Genomic DNA, 26399 nt, shown 5'->3' on the forward strand with positions numbered 1-26399 from the left:
TTGGAGCGAGGCAACCAGAATGCATAAAATTCTCAGATGTGTCATGTACAATTGTAACATCATTTCTCAACAGTTATACTCAATGCTCTGTTCTATCCTGGTTAAGCTATCAAAATGCAACACTTTGCACCTTTCTGAGTTAAATTCCCATCTGCCTATTTTGTCCCACTTTCCCAGCTGATCCAGAACCTACTGTAATCTTGGATAACCTTCTTCACCCTCCACTATACCACTAATTTTGACAGTTACTGCACATTTACAAATCATGCCAATAGAATTCTTATCCAACCATTAATATAGATGATAAACAGCGAACCCAACATTAGTTCCAGCAGCACACCATTGGTCACAGGTCTCCAATCTGAAAAACAACCTTCCTGTACCACACTGTCTCCTGCCATCAAGCCAATATTAAGCCCATTCAGCTAGCCCACTCTATATAACTGAACCTATATCTCCCTACTCTTTTATTCAAATACCTTATCAATAATATTCTGTTAGCTTTCCTAATTACTTACCAGCCTTTGTGAATTATATTATAGGACACTTAAATTCCTCTGCATCTCAGAGGTCCGCAATCTCTTGCAATTTAGATAGTTTTTAAATTGTTTTTCTCACTAAGCATGGAAATTTTCAAATTTCCCATATTATACTCCATTTACCCAATCTCTGGTCACACTTAAACTATCTTATCTCTTTGAAGCCTTATGTGGTCTTCATAATTTACTTCCTAACCTATCTTTTTGCCATAAGCAGAGTATACTTTTGGTGCCTTCAAGTCATTTCTATGAATTGTGGAAAGCTGGTAGAAAAGTCACAAGTGAAATTAGAACACAAATCATCTCTCTTAACACACTTTATCTAAAACTATAATGTTTATCCACATTCATCTACCCCCACCCCAAACCAATGTCTTCACATCCACACAAAAAATACTGCTTGCTGTGAATGCGAGGAGAATGAGAAATTGGGCTGTGGGGTGGTGAAGGCACAGGAAAAAAAGCCCAGCGTGCATGAGTGTACATGCTTTTAAATAGAAACTCTGTGCAACAGATCCAGATTGGAGAAAACCTTTCATGAAACAAGACTTTGAATGAGAAATAAAACAACCTCAGATATGGGAAATATTAAATAAATAAATAAATGCTGGAACAGCAACTGGGAAAAGAAAAGCAGACTTGATGACCTAGGTCAGAGCCTTTTCCATCTGCTTCTTCCTCAACAGGCCATCACTTGAAATAATCAAGTCCTCATTTACTCTTCCAAACGCCAGGAACTCCAATCATCAGTCCAGTGTGAGTTCTTTTACCATCAAAATCCCTTCATTGCTGGAGGGACAGAATCTCAGAGCAGGAAGGTTACGCTGCAAAGTACAGGGTACTGGTGAGGCCACACCTGGAGTACTGCATGCAGTTCTGGTCTCCTTACTTGAGACAAGATATACTGGTGTTGGAGACATTACAGAGGAAGTTCACCAGGTTGTTTCTGGAGATGAGGATGTCAGCCTACGAGGAGGGATTGTGTTGTCTGAAATTACACTTGCTTGAATTCAGAAGAATGAAAGGGGATCTTATTAGAATATCTAAAATTATTAAAGGGATGGACAAGACTGAGGCAGGAAAGTGGTTTTGTAGGTGAGAATAGAACTAGTGGACATAGCCTCAAGAGTCAGGGGAACACATGTAGTGCTGAGAGGAGGAGAAACTGCTTTTCCTAGAGAGCAGTAGACCTGTGGAATTTGCTGCCAGGGAAGCAATAGATGATTCCTCATTGTATATATTTAAGACATAGTTTTTGCATAAGGGTTATGGGTGGATAGAGCTGAGTCCATGCCCAGATCAGCCACAATCTTGTTGAATCATGAAGTAGGCTTGACATGCCAGATGGCCGACTCCTATTTCTCATGTTATGTAAAATCCAATCAAAAGGAGAGAAAAATGCAAACTGTATCATTCTGCTGCAATACCTAATTTCCCCACTAGATGGAGATGCTAAACTATAGAACGGTCCAACTAAACTATCCCACTAGTAGAATTGCAAGATCACAGAAGCAGTATTGAGTTGCCGATCTTGTAGCAATGGTTGAAGTACTATTAAAGGAGAATTGCAGCGGTTCAGCTGAGAATCACTTTTGAACACTGCCCTGTGATATTTTTTGAATGTGGGGATCCCAGATAAGAAAGAGGATCAGGCTCAACCGTAATAATCAAATCCTTATCCCTACCACTCCCATGTGCTTAACTAGACTGCTGGCACTCCCTGTTAAACAATGTCTACTTTAGCATAGTGCCTAAAATGATGATAGCTGTAGAAATGGCAGTTCTGCAAGGTGTCAATTCTTCAGAAGAGAGAAGAGTAAATCTAAAGGATAAGGCAAAAAAAGAGCTCAAATCTGAACAGGTTTTAAACACAACCCATAATTTCTTAGACTTTTTACAATATCCCTCTGGCAAAGGACACTAATGAAATCATGAAATTCTCATTTCACATTATATCAGACCTACTGAGTAGTCATATCAGTTAATAAATTGCCACTGATTATATTCTCCATGCACAAAGCCATTTTGCCAGTTAAATAGTTTCAACATGTGACATGTCCATTCACAAATAGCATTGTAATTGTGAAAAATTCAATTTATTTTTCTAAAATTGTTTTTGAGGAATGCAAAATTCCCCAATATGCTAAAGGGGATAAGTTGAGTTATAACATTCAAACGTGAGAAATTGGAGGTGGGCCACATGACAGCTTGCCCCATCATCCAATAAAATAAAAAAAAATCTGATCTTTGCCTCCCTGGCTGCATGCTGCATAAATATCAGTATAGACTATATAGATAAAATATCTGTGTCTGTTCTGCAACTTCTATGTAATTCTATACTGTTTTGCTCTATAGGGTATGAGGTAGTCTGGAAGAAATTTTTAGTCACTTTACACAAATCACATCATAATTTCAATTAAGGATATCTTTGTGGATCTGCATTTAATCCACCTCACTACAACCTCATCAATAAAGTTTTCCAGGTTCAATAAGCTATTATTTGTGCAATACAAAAAGTTACCTGAAAAGATCCAGTTAGTTTGTATGATTGGATTCTTGGCAGAGGTGTCACAGCTTGTGGGTAACTTCCAGTGCAAAGGGATATATCCATTTTTTCTACAGACTCCATACTCATTATGGATTTTACAGATAAATCACATTCATATATTGGACTACAATAACTTCGGAATAGAACATTAGGTTTCTTTTGGTTTGAAGCCAGAGGTTTGACCAGGAATGAAGGGCAAATATCAGAGCTGGTTTCTGCTGAATGGTTGATGCACTTGTTATTGTCACCAACTATACACTGATGCTTTGGTGCACTGTGAGGCAGTGTTTTATGCAGGAGGCAAGACTGGGCAGAAACATGGTCCTTAGCTGTGGCCCCTTCAAATAAAGAATCTTTTGTGCTTATGTCTAATGTTTTCTCATGAAGTACTTCTGAGAAAGATTCATCTTGAGCAGAAGATGCTGAATACAAACTTAGTCTTCTCTGTAGACTCTTATCATTGTCATCAGTCTGAAAACTGCAATTAAGGTCATCTTTACAATCTTTCTTTTCACATTGCTCATCTAGCTCAGTCATCAAGTTTTTGGCTAGGGAAGTGACAGATGCAATATCAGATGTTCTTTCAAGGTTACCGCCATTCCCTTCAAAGCACTCATTATCCACAATGGGGCTTTTGCAGTTACGTATTTCAGAGTCTAATCCCAGTGCATCTATTTCCCTGGTTAAACCTGTGTGAGCAATTGGTTGGAATTCTGGGATTTCATATCCACGTTCATATTCTGAATTTGTCTTCTTTCTCCGGGTACCAACTGAAAATGGGCTATGATCTACCTGATCAAATGTCCTCTTCGACCTGCTTGGCTTATCACCGATTTCCTCATGGAATTCATTCCCATAACAGTCTTGAGAAGTAGTTGATGAAATATCCATCAGGCACCCTTGGGGAGGTAAACTTTCAGATGGAACAGTCCCTTCTGATGTCGTTACTTGGCAAAGGCCTTGCCCAAAATTCACTGAGCTTTCCATTACTTCGCTTCCCCAAGCAGGCGAAGAGCTGTGAGTATGAAGTCTGTTGGGTGAGGCTTTGATCATTTCAGCTGTGGGTGAGGTAACCTTTTCTTCTTCCTTTGCCACACTTTTGTAAAGGCATTTTTTGACAACACCCTTTACTGCATTGTTCAGAGGAGTAGCCCGAATCTCTCCATCTAGCCTCCTTCCTGGACTGTTTTCATTTTCAACCGGAGAGACAGTCATATCCAACCTGCCTTTATGATGGATATCATCCTTCTGAAATGAGCTACCTGTAACAGATGTTCCATTATCTGTAATCACTCCCGAACCAGGCTCTCCAACTTCTGTTCCCTGCAAAGATCACAACAAAATTAAAACTATACAATGAAAAAAACCATATCAATCCATCTGCTTCAAATAACCGAACTAGTTAATTCTGACAATCAGAAACAGTTGCTTCTTACTCAATATACTTCAGGAGGAAATCTGTCTAATTTTTTTTCCAGTTAATTCAGCCCACTCAGAGGCTGACCCTATGGACTTTGCCTATTGTGTCAGATTTCAGCAAAACTTTTCATAACTGCCTTCAAAACATCCACTTACTTCATCATTAAGACTGAGCCAGCAATAAACCGCATTTAGTATACCCTTGATTGCCCATGCCACCTAATTAACAATAATAACTTATTTGTAGAGTACTTTTCATACAGACGATATAGTTCAGAGGTTTGCAATCAGATAAAGTACAAACATGAAGATAAAAGATAAAAAGATGTCACTTAAAAACCAGGTTAAATAAATAGGTTTAAGCTGGTGATAATTCGTGTTTGAATTATCGTCTACCACCTTCTGTCCTCACCCCAAATATCTTGCCCTATTTCTTCCCAGCTCTCCTGATCCTCTCTCAACTCGTTGTCCACAACACCCACCTTCTGTTTATTCTCTTTGCCCTGCTTTCACGACAAAGCTGGCCACCCATCTCTCCTTTAGAAACTCCAACTTACTTTTTGTCCTTTAACTTCCTGAATGTGTGTACATGCCTAAATTAGTGTCCAACTTAATCAAATCTTTTGATTGAATTCCTCCTATTAGATTTAAGCTACTAAAAACATCCATGTGATTGTTGTAAAGATAATCTTTCCTGGCTTATCTGCAGCCTTTGACATTGTTGATTACATCAATTTCTCCAATAGATCTTTATAATTCAGTCGTGTAGGACCAGACTTTCTTTGTTTCATTCTTATCCATCTAAATGATAGTCAAAAAAAATGCCTTCTCTTCCCACACTCTGGCCTAAAAACCTTTCACAAGCCCATCTTGCTTCTCATTTGAGGGCTGCTGCCCAGGGACAACAATTGAAAATAACATGCAACAAAGACACCTGGCATAGTTTTGCCACTAACTTGTCCTTTTCACACTATCCAAATGATAAAGCTGTTTGCTACAACATTCAGTAATGGATTAGGATAAATTTGGAACTACATGTTAGAAACACCAAAGCCATTACTTTCATTTCCCATTAATTCTTAGGCACGAATAATTTCAAATTCATTTTTGAAATACCACTTTTCAGTTAATTCAATGAATCTTGCATAGCATATTAAAAGATACTGAAAGCTATTGACAGAATTGAAAAAAAGACAAGCCTGGAGTTCTTTCTCCCACAATGGACTCCTTAAACATCCTGATTCTGTGCTGGAGGGAAACAGGCGTGATTGATTGCTGGTACTGGATGCTCCAACCTTTGTATTTAACTGTGCAAAGTCTGGAGTCAGATATTTTACGGGCAAGCTTGGACTGCACGATGAGCTATCAGCACCTGAAGAAGGAAAATGCTCAATTGATCTTTGCATCAAGACCATAGGCGCACAAATGTATCTAGGTGGTACATTTGAAAATGAGTATCTATAGGATAAAGTTGAAAAAACATGCGGAACTGTTTACCAGCAAAAATAGAATATGATGATGGAAAAGAACATTAGCAGCACACAGTTCCTCATTTAACTTGTATTTGTAAATAACAATGATTATATTAAACTTACTACTTAAAAAAATGCTAACCTTCATTTGGCTGGCTACCCCAAAATTAGGCTTTTCCCTTGTCTAAAGCTCATTGCTAGCATTCAGCCTCAAATTTTCTGAAGACCACAAGACGTAGGAGCAGAATTAGGCTAATCAGCCCATCAAATCTGCTCTGCCATTCCATCATGGCTGATCTTGGATCCCATTTAACCCCATACACCTGTCTTCTCACCATATCCTGTAAGACCACAAGACATGGGAGCAAAATTATGTCATTAAGTATAATGCCTACTCCCGAGCTAAACACTTAGTTACTCTCTGATCAGGAAACATTGACATCAAACTTCAAAAAGCATTTTGTGAACAAAAAACACTTATTGTTTTATTGTAAACATGCTTATGCCTATTAATATCCACTTATTTTTGTCAATCAGACCTTTAATTGCAAGCCCTTTTTTACATCCTTCAGCATTCTGTGGCAGAGGAGAACAAAGTGATCCAAAGGAAACACTGGCATTGCTACACACCATGGGGCTCATCAGTGACGATGCATCTTTAGTCTTTCCTCCCATTGGTGTGTTCTAAATAGAAAGTCAGAAACACATGAGCATTTAACACGTACAAAGGAAAACTGGTTAAGCAGTAAATACTTCAAAATAATCAATATGAAATAATGTATAAGCAACATTTATTAAAAAAGTGACTTTAGTCAATTATTTTTTGTAAAAGGACAGAGCATTTCCAAATCTTGTTGTCAATTGTTAACAGGGAATTCATAGGTTCTTGAGCAAAAGCCTGATTCTGAAAGTGGTTCTTATGTTCTCTTTTCAATTGTATTAACCTCTAGCAAAAACTGTGTGACAAGAGATACAGATTTAACCTGCATCTGAACCACCATTCAAGGGTTTCTCATCCTGAAATCTTATAATGATCATTTGTTGGTTAGTTGGAGATAATTGCTAGTGCCTCTATTGGGTACATTTCTTTTGGTTGCTCTCTGCATGATCACATGAAAAAAGCGAGATTACATTGTAGAAAAGACAACCAAGAAATTTCTGGCTTTTTCTTTGTTTTTTTTTTAAGAAAACACTTATCACACTGGATAATAATTAAAACAAAGCAATGGAAATACTGAGCAGATTAGGCAGCATCTGCATGAGAGAAGGCTAAATGTTTCATGTCCATAACCTGTCAACAACGAGAGCCAATGTCAATAGTCACCAGTTAAAATATTGTTTCCCCCTCTCAGATGCTGACTGACCCATTGAGTACTTCTAGCAATTTTTGTTCTATTTCAGCATTTGAAGTTGTTTGCATGTGGAAAATGGATCATGACTGAAGCATGGCAGATGTAGAAAGTTTGTTCTTTTAATTGAAAATCTCTTGCTATGTTTCACTTGGAGGAAATTTGGAGAAATTTGTAAAATTCCATATTTAATACTTCAAATCAAGAACTGTTATAGCACTGCAGGCTGCCATTTGGCCACAGAATTTGCAATATGCACATCCTGGTGTGTTGTTAACCTTACAAAGTCACCCACAAAATTGTGTGAACTGTACTAGAGTTCTCAAAGGATAGCAAAGAAGACTATCAAAGCTTGCAGCAGGATCTGGACCAGCTGGAAAAGTGGCTGAGAAATGGCTGCTTAAACTTAATACAGACAAGCGTGAGGTGTTGAACTTAGAAAGGACCAATCAGGGTAGGTCTTACACAGTGAGCGGCAGGGCACTGAGGAGTACAGGAGATCAAAAGGATCTGGGAATACAAGTCCACAACTCATTGAAAATGCTGGCACAGGTAGATAGGGTCATAAGAAAGTTTTTGGCACACTGACCATTGATGGAAGTATTGAGTACACGAATTGGGATGTTATGTTGGAGTTGTACAAGACATTGGTAAGGCCTAATTTAGACTATAGTGTGCAGTTTTGGACATCTACATACAGGAAAGATGGAAATGAGATTAAAAGAGTACAGAGAAACTTACAAGGATGCTGCTGGGACTGGAAGACCCAGGTAATAAGGAAAGATTGATTAGGTTAGAACTTTATTATCTAGAACATGGAAGATTGAGGAGATTGATAGAGGTATACAACACTATGAGGGATATAGACAGGCTAAATGTAAGCAAGCTTTTTTCTCCACTGAGATTGGGTGAGACTAAAACTGGAGCTCATGGGTTACAGGTGAAAGGTGAAATGTTTAAGGGGAACAAGAGGGGAACCTTCTTCACTCAGAGGGTGGCAAGAGTGTGGAACAAGTTGCCAGCACAATTGGTGGATGTGATTTTGATTTCAACGTTTAAGAGAAGTCTGGATAGGTAGGTGTATGGAGAGCCATGGTCCCAGTGCAGGTTGATGGGACTAGGCAATTTAACTGGTTTGGTACAAAGGCCCTATTTCTGTGCTGTAGTTTTCTATGACTAATAGCCTGATGCAATAGTACAGAATCATACTATACAGTTGATGAGTCAGACACCTTTATCATCCCATAATTTTGACTACTTTCTGTCCCACCATCAGGAACCTCCAGAGGTGCTAGAACAGGTAGATGACATGGGGCTAGTTACAAGCTGCTCTCTGTATTTCTACATATCACAGTGATATCCAATTAAAGTGGCTTTGAGAGTTCTCATTGCACCAGATCAAACACAGGCTGAAAGATAATCTCCTGTTAACCACCTATGATCTTTGTCAGCTTATGGGCCAATAATCTTTCACACTTAGCAATAAAGCTGGCTGGCAGTGTAGTGGCATTTGCACCAGAATTCAAGGTGAGTGGTCCCGGGTTTGAATCCAGCTGGCTTTTTGCATACTTTATATCCGTGCTGGGTTGAGTGTCAAGCTAGCTACTTGGCCTCGTTAAAAAAAGATGAAAATGCTAAAGAGACAACAAGGTTGCTGCCTGATGCGCCACAAGGAATAGCAATAAACAATAATTGGGCGGAGCAATGAGAACAACAAGCGCACAAATTGTACCCTGGATAGGGGAAATTCAAAGCCCATCACGAAGAGTTACTTAGTTCCATCTCCTCTGGTAAAGCTGGTAGAGTAATAAAAAAAACAGAGACACAGGTGCTAGCATCTGGAGCAATGTACAAAACACTGGAGGAACTTAGCAGGTCAGCCAGCATCTATAGAGTGAAATGGACAGTTGACATCGTAGGTCGAGGCCCCTCAGATGGACCAAAAGATACAGGGGAGTTTGCTGGTATTAGAAGTTGGAGAAATAGTATACTCCACCCCATCTCCTGAAGTCAAATGACCAGCTCTTTTGTTTTGCTGACATTGAAGAAAGGTTCTGGTCTTCACATCAAGCCATGTGGTTCTGTATCTCCTTCCTGTAATGCAGCTCATCTTTGATTGAGATCCTGCCATTATAGTGATATCTTCTGAGAACTTGTGAATGGACTAAAAGCAGAGCTTGGCCACACAGTCATAGTATTAGCACTATTTGCAAGTCCTCAGATAATGAAGCAGTCTGCAGGCAAATGCAGCAAGACCCAGCCAAACTTTCAATGGCATTACTGAATTCCTTTCCCACTCTACATATTGGAGGTACTAGCATTGATCAATAACTGAACTGGAGCCTGTGGCAAATAACTCACACTGGTAACACTTCAAAGCTTGTCCAGCATCTCAGGGCTCAAGTCAGCAATGTGATGCTGTTCTGGATGAGTGCAGCTTCACCAACACAAGAAGATCGACAGTGTACTAGACATAGTAGCCCACTTGATAGGCAATCTGTGGACAGTGATTCACTTACTACACCAACAATGCACAGAAGCAGCTCTTTATAAGAGCTATAAGATATACTGCAGCAACTCACCAAGACTCCTATGACAGCACCTTCTAAACCCATGGTTTTGAGCTAAACCAGCTGGAAGGTCAAGGGCAGCAAAAGCCAACACCTGGAAGTTGCCCATCAAGCCACGCTTCACTCTAACTTCGATCTCAATACCTCCCTCTTGTGAGCCGTTTTGGACCCTTTAGCCAAGAAAAATGTGCTGGCATTGGAGAGGGTCCAGAGAAGGTTCCCAAGAATGATCCCAGGAATGAAAGGGTTAACGTGTGAGAAGTGTTTGATGGCTCTAGGCTTGTACTTGCTGGAGTTTAGAAGAATGAGAGGGGAATCTCATTGAAATCTATCAAATATTGAAAGGCCTAGAATGAGTGGATGTAGAGAGGATATTACCTATAGTGGAGGAGCACAGCGTTAGAATAAAAGGATATCCATTTGAAACAAAGATGAGGAGGAATTTCTTCAGCCAAGCTGAGGTGAATCTATGGGATTCATTGCCATGGATGGCTATGGAGGTCAAGTCATTGGGTCTATTTAAAGCAGAGCTTAAGAGATTCTTGATTAGTAAAGGTGTCAAAGGTTATGGGTAGAAGGCAGGAGAATGGGGTTGAGAGGGATAATAAATCAGCCAATGGAACGGTGGAGCAGAGTCGATGGACCAAATTCTGCTCTTATGTCTTATGGTTTGTGCAAATGTACCTCGATTAGCAAGGTGCACCATAAGCCAGTGTGCTTAGCCCCCTGCTCTACTCGCATTATACCCAAGTGCATCTGCAATGCGATAATTAAGTTTGTTGTAGCTGTGTGCTGCTGGATTTCATAGTGGCTGGCCCCTCCCCCCTCCCCTTGGTGTTACTCTCCGGTACTCGCTCAGTTGAAGAACAAGCCGAACCAGAAAAACTCAGGGACTTGGGCTATATTCTTTTCTTTCCTCTCTTTGTAACTGTGATTTTTTTTTCTGAAATCGTAACCTTATGTGCTATGTCCTGTGTGCAGTGTGCTGTTGGTAATGTGTTTTGCACCTTGGCCCTGGAGGAATAATGTTTTGTTTCGCTATATTCATGTATGGCTGAATGATAATTAAACATGAAACCTGAACTTGAACTTGCCACCACTGTAGGTTGAATCAAAGGTGGTGACGAATTGGCATACAAGAGGAAAAAGTTTAGTTAGATAGAGCCGCAACAACCTCTCAGTCAACATCAGTAAAACTAAAGAGCTGATTGTCAACTACAGGACGAAGAAGCCAGAGGTCCGTGAGCAATCAGATCGCCTCATTAGGCGATCAGACAGTCAGCAACTTGGTGTTGTATCAGATGATCTGTCCTGGGGCCAGCACAGAAATGTCTTCACAAAGACAGCACTGCTACTTTCTTAGAAGTTTGAGCTGATTCAGCATGTCCTTCTAAAACTTTGACAAGCTTCTATAGATGCACAGTGAAGATTATCCTAACTGGTTGCATCATGCCCAGGTATAGGAACATTAATACCCAGGAATGGAAAATTCTACTAAGTGTCGTGGACACAGCTCAGTCTATCAGAGGTAAAGCCCTCCCCACCATTGAATACATTTACAAGGAGTACTGCTGCAAGAAAGCAGTACCCACCATTCAGCCCATGCTCTCTTCTCACTACTACCATCAGGCAAGAGAATACAGGAGCTTTAGGTCCCACACCACCAGGTTCAGAATCAGTTATTATCCAAATCAGGCTCTTGAACCAGTATGGATAACTTCACCCACCCCAACTCTAAACTAATTCCACAATCTAGACTCACTTTCAAGCACTCTACAACTAATGATCTCAGTATTATTTTTTTCTTATTTGCATAATTTGTCTTCTTTTGCACATGGGTTGCTTGTCAGTCTGTTATGTACAGTTTTTCATAAGTTTTATCATACTTTATTTTCCTGTAAGTGCCTGCAAGACAATGAATGGAGCTGACATTATGTATATATAATAAATTTACTTTGACTTTGGACTTCACTTGGAAATCTATCTCCATTCCTTTACAGTAGCTAGTTTAAAATCATGGTACTCTCTTCAAAACAGCATTGTGGGCATATGCACACCTCAATAGCTGTAGAGATTCAAGATGGTAGCTCAGCACCACCTTAAGGGCAATTAAATGCTGGCTCAGCCTGCAAAGCCCACATCCCTTGAAGGAAAATCAAAAAAAAAAAAAAGAATGTTTGGAAAATAGGCATGTAAACCACACATATCATATGGAACTGGGGTTCCCAACCTTTTTTTTTAAAAAACACCATGGACCCCTACCATTAACCGAGATTGGAAACCCTAATCTTGAATGTCACATTTGCATACAGCATATGCATCACATTATCATTTCTGTATTAAAAAATGACAATTAATACTTACAAAGCCCAGAGAACTAATGAGAGACAAGATCTGGCCCGGAGTACGGTAGTAGTCCAGTTTTGGATTTATCATGGAAGGTGTGTTCAGAATATCCATCATGTTTATTTCTTGAAACAAAAACAGGGTTGGAAAACATGAAATGAACATCACAATTTCATTTTAAGTTTATATAAAATCAGAAACTCCAGCACTTCAGTTCCACTTAGTGCACAAGAAAATAGATAATGTATATCATTATGTAAAATTCACAGCAATCAATTTCATTCTTACCTCTGTTCAAAGTAACTCTGGACAGACCAAAGTCCGTTAATTTGATGTGCCCCTGGTTGGAAATTAACATGTTGTCTGGTTTCAGATCTCTAAAAGAAAGCAGATCAGATTAAATTGTATTTTAAGAATGTCCCAAATATGCCCTGTTATAATCTCTCGATAGGACCACTTATGTCAATACTATATACACATACATAAAACAACAAAGATATGATTACTCGGATATGACTATTATATAAAATGCCAGAGTAACAAGAATATCTAGGAGCAAATTAGAAAGAAAAATGTTAGGAAATTAGAAAGATGCACAGGAAAGATGGATTAGTTCAAATCAAATTGTGTCTAATTAACTTTATAGTTTTTGTTGAAGGAACAGAGAGTCAATAAAGAAATATGGATGACATAATAGATGTGAACACTTTGAAGGCATTTGACAAAGTGCAACATAATAGTCACCTTCAAGATTAAAGGTAGTACAGTAACAGAGGATTGTACCATCATGGCCAAGTGAGAGAACACAGAGTACAAAAGAAATTTTGTGTTTACTAAAGAAATATTACTTTTCAAACTAGAGGAAAGTATACAACAGAGTTCCCCAGGTTTAGGTACAAGGACATCTGCTTCTCCTAATATATGGTAAAGATTTGGCATCCAAAATACAGACCAATGGGGAACTAGTTCCCCTAGAATTAAATGCACTTCTAACATCTATCACAATAGCGGCAGTGTGATATTTAGCTGAATGAGCTGCTGGTAACTAGGTTATATGTGGAGCTGGCAGGCAGCAACTCAGACAAAAACAAGTCTCAGAGCAATAGTACATGACATTTTGTAAATCTGATGTTCTCCACCAACAGATATGTCATACAAACATAGAAAACCTACAGCACAATACAGGCCCTTTGGCCCACAAAACTGTGCCGAACATGTCACAACCTCAAAACTACTTAGGCCTTACCCATAGCCCTCTATTTTGCTAAGCTCCATATAGCCATCCAGGAGTGTTTTAAAAGACCCTATCGTTTCTGCCCCCCACCACCGCCGGTGGCAGCTTATTCTACGCACTCACCACTCTCTGCATAAAAAATGTACCCCTGACATCTCCTCTTTGCCTACTTCTAAGCACCTTAAAACTATGCCCTCTCGTGCTAGCCATTTCAGCCCTGGAGAAAAGCCTCTGACTGTCCACACAATCAATGCCTCTTAATATCTTGTACACCTCTATCAGGTCGCCTCTCATACTCCGTCACTCCAAGGAGAAAAAGCCAAGTTCACTGAAGAGAGTTTGAATGTTGTCAGTTTGAGAACGGGGAGATGAATTAAAATGGTTAGAAAATGGGAGCTCCAGTCGTGGTAAAAGGGATAGTAGACACTCAGTGAAGTGGTCGTCAAGTTTAAGCCTGGTCTCACCAACTGTGACTCATAAAACTGGACATTATAAAGCTCACTAAAAGAATAATCAAAAACGTGGCAATTTTTGATCATCAAAAATGACTGTTTTTGGAAAAAGTCACCAAGGGCCACTGTTATAAAAGTTGACATAAACCCCCAGAGATGGAACAACTTGCGCTTCGTCACTCAAATGCTCCTTAGTCAATAAGGCAACACCTTTTCACAGGAAAGCTATAAACCTGAAGAGATTTTAGAGTCTTCATTGATAATGGAGGAGGGTTATAAAATAATCCTTTTCTATGGATGGTCACAGAAAGTTCACATCAGGACTGTGATTCCAAACGTAGGCATGAGATTTTGTAAGTACGCCCTTGAGAGATCAGCAGAGCTCTGACGTCATGGAAGATTGTCAGGCGAGAAGGAAATGAAAACAACTGGGGTTGAGGAATGTACAAAAGATATCTTGCAAAGTAATTCAGGATAGGGCTTTGGCAGAGATTTAATCAGGAGACAGAGGAGCCATTAAGATGAATGCTAAAAAAAAATACTGTCAGAAGATGATATCAAAATATTAAGTGATCAGGACTTTGCCTCTATATGGGTGATTTGAGCAGATAAATGGTACAAAGCATTGGCAAACATTAGTGATGAACGTAATATTACTATACAACAATCATGGAAAAATGATGAATATTTAAGAGACTCTTAGATAAAGTACATGGATGAAAGAAAAATGAAGGTCTATGTGGGAGGAAGGGCTAGATTAACTTTGGAGTAGGTTACGAGGTTGGCACAACTTTGTGGGCCAAAGGGCCTGTATTGTACTATTTGACATTCTAACATTCAGCAATTCAGATGAAAGTTCTACATTTGGTCTTAAAAGTGTTCACGTTAGGAATAGGAAAGAGTGAACCATCTGGATTTTTAGCTAATTGCCAATCCAAATTTCTGTTACAGCAAAAAACACTTTGCATTAGCACTACGGAGGATTAGAGAAAACTTCTGAGTTCAATTCAATTCAAGTTTAATTGTCATTAAACCATACATGAATATAGCCAAACAAGACAGTGTTTCTTCAAGGCCAATGTGAAAAATATAGTACCAACAGTCACACAGAGCACAAAACACACATAGCACATACAAGACAGTAAGCACATAAAGGTATCAGTAAGATACAGCCACACAATAAAAAAGTCCAAACTTGAGCCACAATAGAGCTTGTCTTCTGCCAAACAAACACTAGGACGGGGGGACAGCACTAACTCCAGCCTGGATGCTGTGCCACAGCACCCACTGTGGACCACTCTGGCTCCGATGCCTCTCAGCTGGTGGTTGTAAACAGGCGACACCACGGCTTGAGGCCTAAACCTCACCTAGACAAGACAGCAAGCACATTTGGATACAAGTGAAATGCAACATATACAGTGCCTATAAAAAGTATTTATCCCCCCTCCCCCAGAAGTTTTCATGTTTTACAATATTGAATCACAGTGGATTTAATTTGGCTTTTTTTTAAAAAAAAAGTGATCAACAGAATAGACCTTTCTGTGTCAAAGTGAAAACAAATTTCTACAAAATAATTGACTGCATAATTACTCACCCCCTTCAAGTCAGTATTTAGTAGATGCACCTTTGGCAGCAATTACAGCCTTGAGTCTGTGTGGATACACCCCTATCAGGTTTGCACATTTGGACTCCGTGATTTCCCCCCCATTCTTCTTCACAAAACTGCTCAAACTCTGTCAGATTGCATGGGAATTGTGAGTGAACAGCCCTTCTCAAGTCCAGCAACAAATTCTCAATTGGATTGAGGTCTGAACTCTGACTTGGTCATTAACCTTGTTGTTTTTAAGCCATTACTGTGTAGCCTTGGGTTTATGCTTGGGATCATTGCCCTTTTGGAAAACAAATCTTCTGCCAAGTTGCAGTTCTCTTGCAGACTGCGTCAGGTTTTCCTCCAGCATTCCCCTGTATTTTGCTACATTCATTTTGCCCTCTACCTTCACAAGCCTTCCAGGGTTTGCTACGGTGAAGCATTCGCACAGCATGATGTAGCCACTACCATGCTTCACGGTAGGGATGGTGTTTTTGATGATGTGTGGTATTTGGCTTAATTTTGGTTTCATCAGACCATAGAACCTTCTTCTAGCCGACGTCAGAGTCTCCCATATGCCTTCTAGCAAACTCTAGCCGAGATTTCATCTGAGTTTTTTTTCCCCCAACAGTGGCTTTCTCTTTGCTCCTCCCATAAAGCTGCAACTGGTGCAGCACCCAGTCTCTCTCCCATCTCAGCCACTGAAGCTTGTAACTCTTCCAGAGTTGTCATAGGTCTCTTGGTGGCCTCACTCACTAGTTCCCTTCTTGCACAGTCACTCAGTTTTTGAGGACGGCCTGCTCTGGGCAGAATTACAGCTGTGCCATATTCTTTCCATTTCGTGATGATTGACTGTACTCCAAGGGATATTCAGTGACTTGGAAATTTTCTTGTAACCATCTCCTGATCTGTGCTTTTCAAAAACCTTGTCGCAGAGTTGCTTGGAGTGTTCTTTTGTCTTCATGGTATAGTTTTTACCCGGATACTGACTCATCTGCAGTTGGACCTTGCAGATACAGGTGTATGTTTACCACAATCAATTAAAACAGCTTGACTGCACACAGGTTTATATATAACTAGGACACCTTAACTAATTAGGTGACTTCTAAAACTAATTGGCTGCACCAATGATGATTTGGTGTGTCGTATTAAAGGGGGTGAATACTATGCAATCAACTATTTTGTGTTTTATATTTGTAATTCATTTAGATCACTTTGTAGAGATCTGTTTGGACCTTGACACAAGAGTCTTTTCTGATGATTAGTGTCAAAAATCAAATTAAATCCACTGTGATTCAATGTTGTAAAACAATAAAACATGAAAACTTCCAAGAGAGGTGAATACTTTTTAATAGGCACTGTATTATTATTAATACCCATTTTGCCCACATCTGAGGAAGTTTATTGGACTTCTTTTTTCAATCTGTGAACCATACAGAAATACCATGCACATCAGTCCCTTAAGAAGAATTGAAAAAAAGATTGAAGAAATTCAACACACATATTTTGCAAACTTCAGTTCAGTCCTATGGTACCTGTGAATAATTCCATGTCTGTGTAAATAATCCAATGCTACAGCAACCTCAGAGATGTACTTTACAGCCATGGCTTCGTCAAAATAGCCATAAATGTGAAGGAGAGATTTAACATCCCCACCTATGAGATACTCCATGACCTAGAGAAAAGAAGTTTGATGATTTTTGTTTTGCTTGCCTAGAAAGGTTGTATTTTGCAGCAAATGTTGTAAATATTTAACATGAGGCAACCATATGTATAAATTCATGCAGATATCTTCAAAGAATTTTAAGCTGGCACGTCAGGCAGCAAACACTGGAATTTTCCCTACTAGACTCTTCTATCAAAATGCATATGCAGCTACATTAAGTCTGCACTATCTGCAGTTTTCCAACTCTGGGTACTCACATATACCACACTATTTTTTGTTTACCATCCGCAGTCATGTTTTTAAACCACATAAATTCAACATTCTTGAACGCACTTACCGTGCTCCTTTAAAACACATCTGCAATTTTTTCCTTTAAAAAAATTTCAGCAAAGTAAAGAAAGATTAGCTTTATTTGTCACAAGCACATCAAAACTTACAACGAAATACATCATTCTGCATCAATGATCAACACAGTCCAAGGACTGTGCTGGGGACACTTCACAAGTGTCGCCACATAGCACGCCCGCAATTCACTAAACTTAGCTGTATATCTATGGAGTGTGGGTGGAAATTGGTAAACCCCAAGTAAACCCACATGGTCATGGGGAGAACACACAAACTCCTTACAGACAGAGATGGGAATTAAACCCTGATTGATGATTACTGGTGTTCTAAAGCGATTGTGCTAACCACTAGGCTACTGTGCTGCCTGTTTATCATATTTAGTCCCCCTTTCTAAATTCTCCTCCCTTAACTGTCAACCACTTTTCAATCAAATGTTCATGGGATATTTATATTAAAAGAGTCTATGAATGCAAATTATTATTTAAAACAAGCTCTTAAGCATTTAACATTGGAGAACCAGCCATCTTCCACAAAACAGAAGTACAGTGGTTACTTACCAGATAAACATTATTGGCAGACTGCAGCGAGTAATACAGGTGTACAATAAAAGGGCTTTTACTTAGAGCCAGTGCAGCTCTCTCCGCCTGCAATTGGTGCACCATATTTTTATGTATCAGATCAGCCTTCTTGACAACCTTGGGTGAGAAGAAATGAAAATTTTCCATTAAACGTTTAAGCATATTTGCATACAATAAATATTGGGATTATAAATATAATTCTATACTATTTACACCAATTTATCTACTTGTTACTGTATCACCCACTTTTCAGAAGATATTCCATTTGCCATTTTAGCAACTCGATATCACCCTATAGCTGAAGATGATTAAAATGCCACAAATTTTTGTATCATCTACAAATTCACCAATCGTACTTGTTACACTTACATCCAAGCTGTTATTGTTTGTTTAGAGACACAGTGCAGAACAGGTTCTTGTATTCCAACCAGCTGTACCCCCCAGCGGCCCACCTATTCCACCATAGCTTAATCACAGGATAAATTACAATGACCAGTTAACCTGCTAACCAGTATGCCTTTGGACTATGGGAGGAAACCAGACCACCCAGCAGAAACGTACAAGATTCACAGAGAGAATGTACAAACTCATTACTGCCAGTGCCAGAATTGAACTCCGGCCCCCAGAACACCTTTAGTAGTAATAGCGTCATGTTAGCTACTTCATTACCATGGCGCCTGTGATTAGTGTTAACTTATAACCAAGGGTTCTCAACCTGGGGTCTATGGACCCCTTGGTTAATGGTAGGGGTTCATGGCATAAAAAAGGCTGGGAATTACTGATCTATACAATTCATCCAACTCTCATCAGGCTTCCAATAGCAAAAACAATTCTCTGTCTCCTATTATCAAAATAATTTTTGGATTGAATCCGCCATGTTGTCTTTGAATGTCATACCTATTGGACCAGCTTTCTAACATGGGGCCTTGTCAAAGGCCATAATTAGACTACATCAGTCATACTAATACAGAGAGGAATTAAGAACCTGGTGGCATGGTGTGAAGACAATAACCTATCCCTCAACGTCATCAAGACGAAGGAATTGGTTGTTGACTTCAGAAGGAGTAGCGGACTGCACAACCCAATTTACATCGGTGATGCGCAAGTTCCTCGGGGTCAATATCACAAATGACCTGACTTGGTCCAGCCAAGCAGAGCTCACTGCCAAGAAGGCCCACCAGCGCCTTTACTTCCTGAGAAAACTAAAGAAATTTGGCCTGTCCCCTAAAACCCTCACTAATTTTTATAGATGCACCATAGAAAGCATTCTTCTAGGGTGCATCACAACCTGGTATGGAAGTTGTCCTGTCCAAGACCGAAAGAGGCTGCAGAAGATCGTGAACACGGCACAGCACATCACACAAACCAATCTTCCGTCTTTGGACTCACTTTACACCGTCGAAGCAGTGCTGCCAGGATAATCAAGGAGACGACCCCACCCAGCCAACACACTTTTCGTCCCTCTTCCCTCCGGGCGAAGGCTTAGGAGCTTGAAGACTCGTACGGCCAGATTTGGGAACAGTTTCTTTCCAACTGTGATAAGACTGCTGAATGGATCCTGACCCGGATCTGGGCCGTACCCTCCAAATATCCGGACCTGCCTTTAGGATTTTTTGCACTACCTTACTTCCCATTTTTCTATTTTCTATTTAAGATTTATAATTTAAATTTTTAATATTTACTAATTTTTACTATTTTTAATATTTAATATTTGTAATCCAGGGAGTGGGAAGCACAGAATCAAACATCACTGTGATGATCGTACGTTCTAGTATCAATTGTTTGGCGACAATAAAGTATAAAGTATAACCCCGTGAAAAATTTAAATTAGTCAGATATGGACTCCCTTTAACAAGAACATGTTATCATTGATTTAAACCCTACCTTGTCGTTGCCCTAATTTAAGTATATATTGGGAAGGTATTCATAGAAAATTAGTTAAGGTACTTAGGTCCCAGATACCTCTGAACTTTGAGACGCTCTATTTGGGGCATGTATTGTTTCTTGAACAGAAGGAAGACATTAGAAGATTGGCACGAAACTATCTTGGAAATATTTAAAATGGAAAAGTTGGCTTACTCCCTGAGAATTCAAAAAGAAAAATTTTATCAAATCTGGAATAAATGGATTGAATATATAACCCCAATACGAGCAGACTTTAGATGACTCTCCTAATGATTTATACTGCTCTTCTCATCAACACAGTAATATTGCTAACGTAAGCACCCCTAGTCCAAATGTTTACTGTTTTTGTTTTCTTTTGGAAAATAGAGAATTAATACAAGTAAAGGAAAAGATTTGGGAAAGGGATAAAAAAAGATAAAATTAGGTAAATAAGTACATAGGGATTGGATAATTATGTCTGGGGGCAGGAGCAAGCATGAACAAGTTAGGATATAAACACCTACAATGGTTGTTACATAGGATTACATACAACATTTTGGACCAGAAAGAAATGGTCCAGAAGAGATATATGGAAACTATTGTTAGTATGTTTCTTAACAACTAATACCATTACTTAGCCTAATAGATTAGAATTACCACTGTACATAATTATCTATTTAAGTGTCTAATTGCCTTTTATATCATCTCAATGTGTACTTAAGAATGTATAAATAATTATAGTTTTATACATATAAAAAAATGGAGAAGGTTATAAGTGTGGAAAAAGTACATGATACTTGTGAATTCCTTATCCAAATAAAAATAAAATTTAAAAAAAAATTTAAAAAACCCTACCTTGTCAAATGCATATTAACTCTGCCCTTCAGATTTATTTTTCCAATCATTTCCCTACCATTGATGTTAAACAATGTAATTACTGCTGTTCTTGAAGAAAAGAACCACATTTGTTGTCTTCTAGGACCTCCTCTCTAGCCAAAGATTTGAAAACTCTCTGTCAGAGCCACAATCTACCTTGTGTTCCATAGCAGTCTGGGATACATCTCATCAGGACCCACGGATTTATCCACGTTTAAGACTGCCAAGATAACTGTTAACTCCTCTTTTTCAATAAACTTGTTCCAGAATTCCACTATGCCCCATTCCTGAATTCTCCAGCTATACTGGTTTTGCCCCTAGTGAAAGCAGATTAAAAGTATTTATTGAAATCCCTGGGTCCTCTGACTCCTTGCACAGATTATAATTTTGATCCCTGCAGTGGTCAGTCCGAACTGATCATCAAGCACCCGTTTACACTCTTACTATAATTATTCACCCACATTCCATCATTTTCCACACTGTTCCACCACTCAGCTACACACTAGAAGTTATCCGCAAAACTTTCGATGGGAGTAGAAATGCATAGGGAGAATGTGCAACTCTGCAAAGGCAGCAGAGATCAGGACAGAACTTGTAACTTTGGAATTGTGGTGCACCTCTGCAGCCATTTCCATGATTACCTTATCTTCCTTAATTTTGCCTGCCAGATATCCCAAGTTCTCTCTTTGACCCAATTATCCTTTTTATCTACCTCTGTATGTTCAGTAGTCCTGTAGGGGTGTTTTTCAGTTTCCCCACATCTGCCTCTTACTTTATATTTCTATTATTTACCTTTTTTATTCAAACCTTATATCCCTTGACATGTAGGATTCCTTAAACTTGGTGGGCTTACCTTAAATCTTTTTGGGAAAACAATGACACTGAAGTCTATTTTAGTTTTGAATGACACTTGCTGGCTACATGTAGATTTTTGTCTTGCAAGGAGCTGCTATTGATATACATTTGCTATCCTGTTTCATCATAATGAAGTTAGCCTTACCACAATTCCAGTCCATCCTTATCTATCTCCATATTCCCCCCCTTAAACCCTCTGCTTTACATCTCCTTATGTGGCTTGGCATCAGTTGTTAAAGACTTGCAACATGCCAGTGGATGTTCTCCTCTGTTAAAGGTGCTATACAAGGGTAATTTATATTTATTCTGATACATACAATCTGTACAGCACTTTGGTCAATGTCGGTTGTTTTTAAATGTGCTATATAAATAAATTTGACTTGACTTACTCCAACATTCTACACCATCAAGGTAGTAGCGGTATAGAATGTACTCTAAGTGAAAGACTTCAGTATCCATCAGATTTATAAAAGACATCACCTATGATGAACAATCTAAGTTCTGAAGGACAGAACACTTGTAAATGTGGCCACTCATGCTTCTACTTACCCAGGTACAATCCTAACATTAAATGTAGTACTGCCTCTTCAAGTCAAGCAACACACACAAAAAAATCGCTGGTCAACGCAGCAGGCCAGGCCACATCTATAGGAAGAGGTACAGTCGATATTTTGGGCCGAGACCCTTCGTCAGGACTAACGTTAAGGGTCTCGGTCCAAAACGTCAACTGTACCTCTTCCTATAGACGTGGCCTGGCCTGCTGCATTCACCGGCATTTTTTGTGTGTGTTGTTTGAATTTCCAGCATCTGCAGATTTCCACGTGTTTGCGTTTTTAAAAGTCAAATCAAGTCACTTTTTATTGTCATTTTGACCATAACTGCTGGTACAGTACACAGTAAAAACGAGACAACGTTTTTCAGGACTATGGTGCCACAGGAACAATACAAAAACTACACATAACTACGTAAAACAACACAAAACTACACTAGACTACAGACCTACCCAGGACTGCATAAAGTGCACAAAACAGTGCAGGCATTACAATAAATAATAAACAAGACAATAGGCACAGTAGAGGGCAGTAGGTTGGTGTCAGTCCAGGCTCTGGGTATTGAGGAGCCTGATGACTTGGGGGAAAGAAACTGTTACATAGTCTGGTCGTGACAGCCCGAATACTTTGGTGCCTTTTGCCAGATGGCAAGAGGGAGAAGAGTTTGTATGAGGGGTGCGTGGAGTCCTTCATAATGTTGTTTGCTTTACGGATGCAGTGTGTGGTGTAAACATCTGTAATGGTGGGAAGAGAGACCCCGATGATCTTCTCAGCTATAACCATATAACAATTTCAGCACGGAAACAGGCCATCTCGGCCCTTCTAGTCCGTGCCGAACTCTTACCCTATCCTATTCCCACCGACCTGCACTCAGCCCATAACCCTCCGTTTCTTTCCTGTTCATATATCTATCCAATTTAACTTTAAACGACAACATTGAACCTGCCTCAACCACTTCTGCTGGAAGCTCATTCCACACAGCCACCACTCTCTGAGTAAAGAAGTTCCCCCTCATGTTACTCCAAACTTTTGTCCTCTAATTCTCAACCCAAGCCCTCTTGTTTGAATCTTCCCCACTCTCAATGGAAAAAGCCTAACCAGGTCAACTCTATCAATCCCCCTCATAATTTTAAACACCTCTGTCAAGTGTCCCCTCAACCTTCTACGCTCCAAAGAATAAAGAACTAACTTGTTCAATCTTTCACTGTAACTTAGGAGATGAAACCCAGGCAACATTTTAGTAAACCTCCTCTGTACTCTCTCAAACTGACCTCACTATCCGCTGCAGGGTCTTGCGATCCGAGATGGTGCAATTTCCGAATCAGGTTGTGATGCAGCTGCTTAGGATGCTCTCAATACAACCTCTGTAGAACATGGTGAGGATGGGGGGGCGTGGGAGATGGACTTTTCTCTGCCTTCGCAGAAAGTAGAGACGCTGCTGGGCCTTCTTTGCTATGGAGCTGGTCTCAGAGTCATACAACAGAAACACAGATTCTTTGGCCCACGACTTCCTTGCCGAGTACTTATCTACATTAATCTCAATAGGATTAATTACATACTGGCTCAAAATATCTCTTTAAAAATTCCACTCTATTTAAGCCTTAAGTGATCCTAGTTAACATTCTGGATGTTGAAGTCCCTTCCAACCAGTCAAAAATTTTCTGTGATTTCTCCACCTATTTGTTGCTCCACCACTTGTTAACTTAAGGCAAAATCCTCCCCAACAGTACCACTAAACCTCTCCCAACCCGACATCCGCCAAGGATATTACATCCAGTTCAGTTGTGCAAGTCACCCCTTCCTCCAAAATGGTCCCAGTGAACTAGAAGTACAAGGCCCTCAAGCCTGCAGCATCTCTTCAGCCACACATTCATCTGACCCATCCACTTATTCCCACCCTTACCACCAGCACATGACACTAGAAATACTATTGTCACCTTGACAAAGTTAATATTTACATCAGGCTGCTGTTTATTTTATACAGCTCAGCGTTCAACACAATCATATCCTCAATTCAACAACCTCCAAACTCTGGGCCTCTGTACCTCCCTCTGAAATGGATCCTCAACTTCCTCACTGGGAGACCAAAGTCAGTGCGGATCAGAAATCCCCTCCTCACTGACAATCAACACTGACACACCTCAAGGATGTGTGCTTAGCCCATTGCTCTACTCTCTCTACATCCACAACTGTGTGGCTAGGCACAGATTAAGTGACTTGTTGATGACACCTCTATTGTTGGCAGAATTTCAGATGGTGACGAGGAGGTGTAAATGGGCGAAATAGATTAGCTGGTTGAAGAGGTGCAGTCGACGTTTCAGGCCGAGACCCTTCGTCAGGACTAACTGAAGGAAGAATTCCCGTTGTGAGCTGGTTGAGTGGTGTTTCAGCAACAATCTCACACTCAACATCAGACCAAGGATTTGATTGTGGGCTTCAGGAAAGAGAAGTCGAGGGAACACACACCAGTCCTCATCGAAGAATCAGAATGGAAAGAGTGAGCACTTTCAAGTTCTTGGGTGTCAACATCTCTGAGGATCTATCTTGGATCCAAGATATTGACGCAATTAGATTTTTAGATCATGAAGACACGCAGTCCTATTTTTATTGTCATTTAGTAATGCATGCATTAAGAAATGATACAATATTTCCTCCCGTGTGATATCACAAAACACAGGACAGACGAAGCCTGAAAAAACTGACAAAACCACATAATTATAACATATAGTTACAACAGTGCAACAATACCATAACTTGATGAAGAAGTCCGTGAGCACAGTAAAAGTTCAAAGTCTCTCAAATGTCCCACATCTCACGCAGACGGGAGAAGGAAGAACTCTCCCTGCCATGCCGACCACAGTACGACTCTGAGTCATCTGAAAACTTCAAGCTCTGATCAGCTCTCTGACACTGAGTACTGAGCGCCATCTCTGTCCAAACGATTCAACCTCAATCTCGGTCGCCAACAGCAGGCAAAGCCGGGGATTTTGAGGCCCACTCTCCGAAAGATTCCCAGCCACGCAGTAATGACAGCAGCGAACGAGCGTTTCAGCAATTTCTCCAGATGTTCCTCTGTACTTTCACGTCCCTCTCCATCAAATCAGAATTGTCCACGGCCCCTATTCAACAGATACGATATCATTTTCACCGGAGGGCTGCGCACGCGCGGTGCGCTGCTCTCTGTCCTCCCGCCTTCGTGTTTGGAAGACACGACAGCAACTATATTGCATCAGGTGTTTGAGAAGAATTGGTATGTCACGAAAGACGCTTGCAAATTTCTACAGATGTACAATGGAGAGCATTCCTGTCGGTTGCATCACCATCTAGTATGGAGGAGCCACTGCACAGGATCAGAAAAAAGCTGCAGAAAGTTTCAAACACAGCCAGCTCTATCGTGGGCACAAACCTCGCTATCACCAAGGACAACTTCAAGAGGCAGCATCCATCATTAAGGACCCCCATCACCCAGGACGTGCCCTCTTCTTATTGCTACCACCAAGGAAGAGGTATAGGAGACTAAAGATACACATTCAGTGTTTCAGGAACAGCTTCTACCCCTCCTCCATCAGATTTCTGAATGGACAATGACCCCATGAACACCACCTCGGTATTTCAGTCCCACTCTTTTTGCACTATACTAACTGTATATTCATTTCCATAGATGCTGCCTGACCTGCTGAGTTCCTCCAGCCTTTTTTGTACATTGTTTTGGATTTCCAGCATCTGCAGACATTCTCATGATAGTAATTCATTGTTTTTAATTATGTATTACAATGTACTGCTGCTGTAAAATAACAACTTCCATGACATATGCCAGTGATGTTAAACCTAATTCTGATTGATTCAGAAATAATCCAGAAATTACAAATTTGGAGATCTTCCTTTCAAATCAGATAGCCAGCTCCTTAAATTAACTAAGAAACACTGAAAACCTACAGCACAATACAGGCCCTTCAGCCCACAAAGCTGTCCCTACCTTAGAAATTACTAGGCTTACCTTTAGCCCTCTATTTTACTAAGCTTGATGTACCTATCAAAAAGCCTCTTAAAAGACCCTATCGTATCCGCCTCCACCACTGTTGCCGGCAGCCCATTCCACACACTCACCATGCCACATTTCAGAGTGG

At 40.0% G+C, this 26399-nt stretch overlaps 1 protein-coding gene across 1 annotated transcript in view; it reads right to left on the minus strand.

The window, feature by feature from the left end:
* Positions 1-26399, minus strand: part of mastl (microtubule associated serine/threonine kinase-like) — a 50629-nt gene that overhangs the window by 22644 nt on the left and 1586 nt on the right. The window contains exons 2-8 of the mRNA XM_072253876.1: positions 18086-18223; positions 17053-17192; positions 12532-12620; positions 12262-12368; positions 6518-6662; positions 5706-5878; positions 3061-4410 (exon numbers count right to left, since the gene is read on the minus strand). Coding sequence (XP_072109977.1) covers positions 3061-4410; positions 5706-5878; positions 6518-6662; positions 12262-12368; positions 12532-12620; positions 17053-17192; positions 18086-18223 — 2142 coding nt within the window. The remainder of the gene's footprint in view (positions 1-3060; positions 4411-5705; positions 5879-6517; positions 6663-12261; positions 12369-12531; positions 12621-17052; positions 17193-18085; positions 18224-26399) is intronic.

Source organism: Mobula birostris, chromosome 3, assembly GCF_030028105.1.
Source record: "Mobula birostris isolate sMobBir1 chromosome 3, sMobBir1.hap1, whole genome shotgun sequence".
Taxonomy (NCBI): domain Eukaryota; kingdom Metazoa; phylum Chordata; class Chondrichthyes; order Myliobatiformes; family Myliobatidae; genus Mobula; species Mobula birostris.